This window comes from Clupea harengus, chromosome 23 (genome assembly GCF_900700415.2).
Source record: "Clupea harengus chromosome 23, Ch_v2.0.2, whole genome shotgun sequence".
Taxonomy (NCBI): domain Eukaryota; kingdom Metazoa; phylum Chordata; class Actinopteri; order Clupeiformes; family Clupeidae; genus Clupea; species Clupea harengus.
This window is the reverse complement of record NC_045174.1, coordinates 24,616,362-24,618,861: the sequence shown is the minus strand read 5'-3', so window position 1 is coordinate 24,618,861 and position 2,500 is coordinate 24,616,362. Positions and strand designations below refer to the sequence as shown.

Here is a 2,500-nt window from a genome sequence, read left to right as displayed (position 1 = left end):
CCCTAAGAAATATAATTTTGCCCCTGATATCACTAGGAGATGGGCAAAAAAATGCCCCCATAATTTCCTCTAATAATATTTTAATGAACTTGTCAAAAACATCGTAGCCTATATGACCCGGTCCAGTTGCCATTAAATGTTTTCTATTTTCGCCTTGACTGATTGTTGCGTGTGCGTGAAGAACCGAACGTTCTAACAACAAATATTTGGAGCGCTTCTTAATCAGACCTGTGACTGCGAGTGTGAAGAGAAATGAGGATGAGCAAACACAGTCTCTGTCACCATCTCAGGTCCTAAAAGATAAAATTCACACACCCAGCGACCGTCGAAAAATGGAAGCTAAATTGGCTCGGGGTGGAGGATGACGACGACGAGAAAAAGACCCGAAAGTTTTTCAAGGCACGTCAGACGAGTTGCCAGTCATTACAGCACAGGCAAATTCGTCTGCTGACTTCATCAAGGGATACATTAAAGAAATACATGGCCGTTCGTCACCAGGCGCCAAGCAACACACCATCGCCTACGGTGAATGATAACTAGTAATAATAATTTTAGAAATGATTTAGTTCGGTTTAGCTAGTTTAATGTTAGTTAGCTAACGTGAGCTAGCTCTGCTTGCAGGCCTACTATGGTAGGTACAACATGATTAAAGGTAACACAAAAATCAATACATATAATAAGTTATTATTACAAAACAGAAAGAAAAAACTATTGTTAATAGTTATTTAAAAAATATAATAATAACAGTAAATAACCACAAAGAAATAAGAATAAAATTGAATATGATTGTCTGAGTTATGTTTTCTGTTTGGTTTTTGTTCCAAAAATCTGAGAAAACACTTTGAATTTGTATACTACTGCCTAATAGTCTTATTTTTGCCATTTGATGACAATTGCTCATATACTGTAAGCCTAAATAAGTGTGTTTATTATTTTGTTATTTTTTGGTAAAAAGTTTCTAAAAGTGCCCCAAATTTTTTGTTAAATGACCCTGGATTTCAGTAAGTGGGGGCAAAAATTGCCCCCCAAAAAATATGTACATTTCCTACCCTGCAATCACATGTTAGCGTTAGCATCTCTATCTACACACATGAACACAATCACATGTTAGCATTAGCGTTAGCATCTCCTCCTCTACACACACACACACACACACACACACACCCTTACCCTCTGCTCCAGCAGTGCCCTGCGTATGGACACTCTCTGCTCCAGGTCCTTGAGCTCCCGCTCGTGCTGGGCGTCCGTGTGGATCTTGATCTTGCTCTGGTAGGCGTTCAGCAGCTCCAGCTCCTGTTGCAGCTGCATCCGCAGCAGCTGGTACTCCGCCTCCTGAGTCTCGTCCAGCCGCAGCTACACACACACACACACACACACAGAGACACACAGAGACAGAGACACACACACACACACACACACACACACACACAGAGACAGTCACACACACACACACACAGAGACAGGCACACACACACACACACACACACACACAGAGAGACAGACACACACACAGAGACAGACACACACACACAGAGAGACAGACACACACACACACACACACACACAGAGACAGACACACACACACACACAGAGAGACAGACACACACACAGAGACAGACAGACACACACACACACACACACACACACACAGAGACAGACACACACACACAGAGAGACAGACACACACACACAGAGACAGTCACACACACACACACACACACACACACACACACACACACACACACACAGAGACAGACACACACAGACACACACACACACACACAGACACACACACACACACACACAGAGACAGACACACACACACACACACACACACACACACACAGAGAGACAGACACACACACACACACACACACACACACACACACACACACACACACACAGTTAGGACACAATCTCAAGTGTGGAGATGGAAGTGTGTGTGTGTATATAAGTGATGTAGGGGTGGGCGATATGACTAAAATCTTCTATCACGGTATTTGTAATTTTATATCACGGTTACGGTATATATCACGGTTTATTATACGTAGGGTGACCAGATTTGGGTTTTTGAAAAAGAGGACACTTCAGCGGTGGCAAAATGTGTCCACAGACATTTATTTATTGACCCTTAAGAACACTAAGGTGCAGAAACAATACTGCCTCAATAGGCTATTGGCCTGAGCAATAGTGGCCAGTATCCATTAAATCTTTAAATAGTAAAATAAAAGCAAAGTGTATGTAAAAAAAAAAGAAAAAGAAAAAGGAAAAATCTTTCTGTGGCATTTAGTCCAGTGCTTATGTTTCAGTGGTTCTTTAATGTGGTTTCAGAAGATAACTCAAGTGTTAAAACGTTCTTTTCAAAGTGTGTCCATATGTTAACGCAATAATGATGAGATATTTTCTTTATATGGCCACATATTAAAATAAAAAAATTAAGAAGTTGGCCATTACACATAGACATATATACATAGACGCTCCATTGACCGCCTCAGCCCGT

The 2,500-nt window shown here is 41.4% G+C and overlaps 1 protein-coding gene across 1 annotated transcript in view; it reads right to left on the bottom strand.

Moving 5' to 3' along the window:
• LOC105911994 (serine/threonine-protein kinase TAO2-like) overlaps positions 1 to 2,500 on the bottom strand; it is a 19,188-nt gene that overhangs the window by 1,043 nt on the left and 15,645 nt on the right. Inside the window, exon 11 of the mRNA XM_031560731.2 lies at positions 1,171 to 1,353. Coding sequence (XP_031416591.1) covers positions 1,171 to 1,353 — 183 coding nt within the window. The remainder of the gene's footprint in view (positions 1 to 1,170; positions 1,354 to 2,500) is intronic.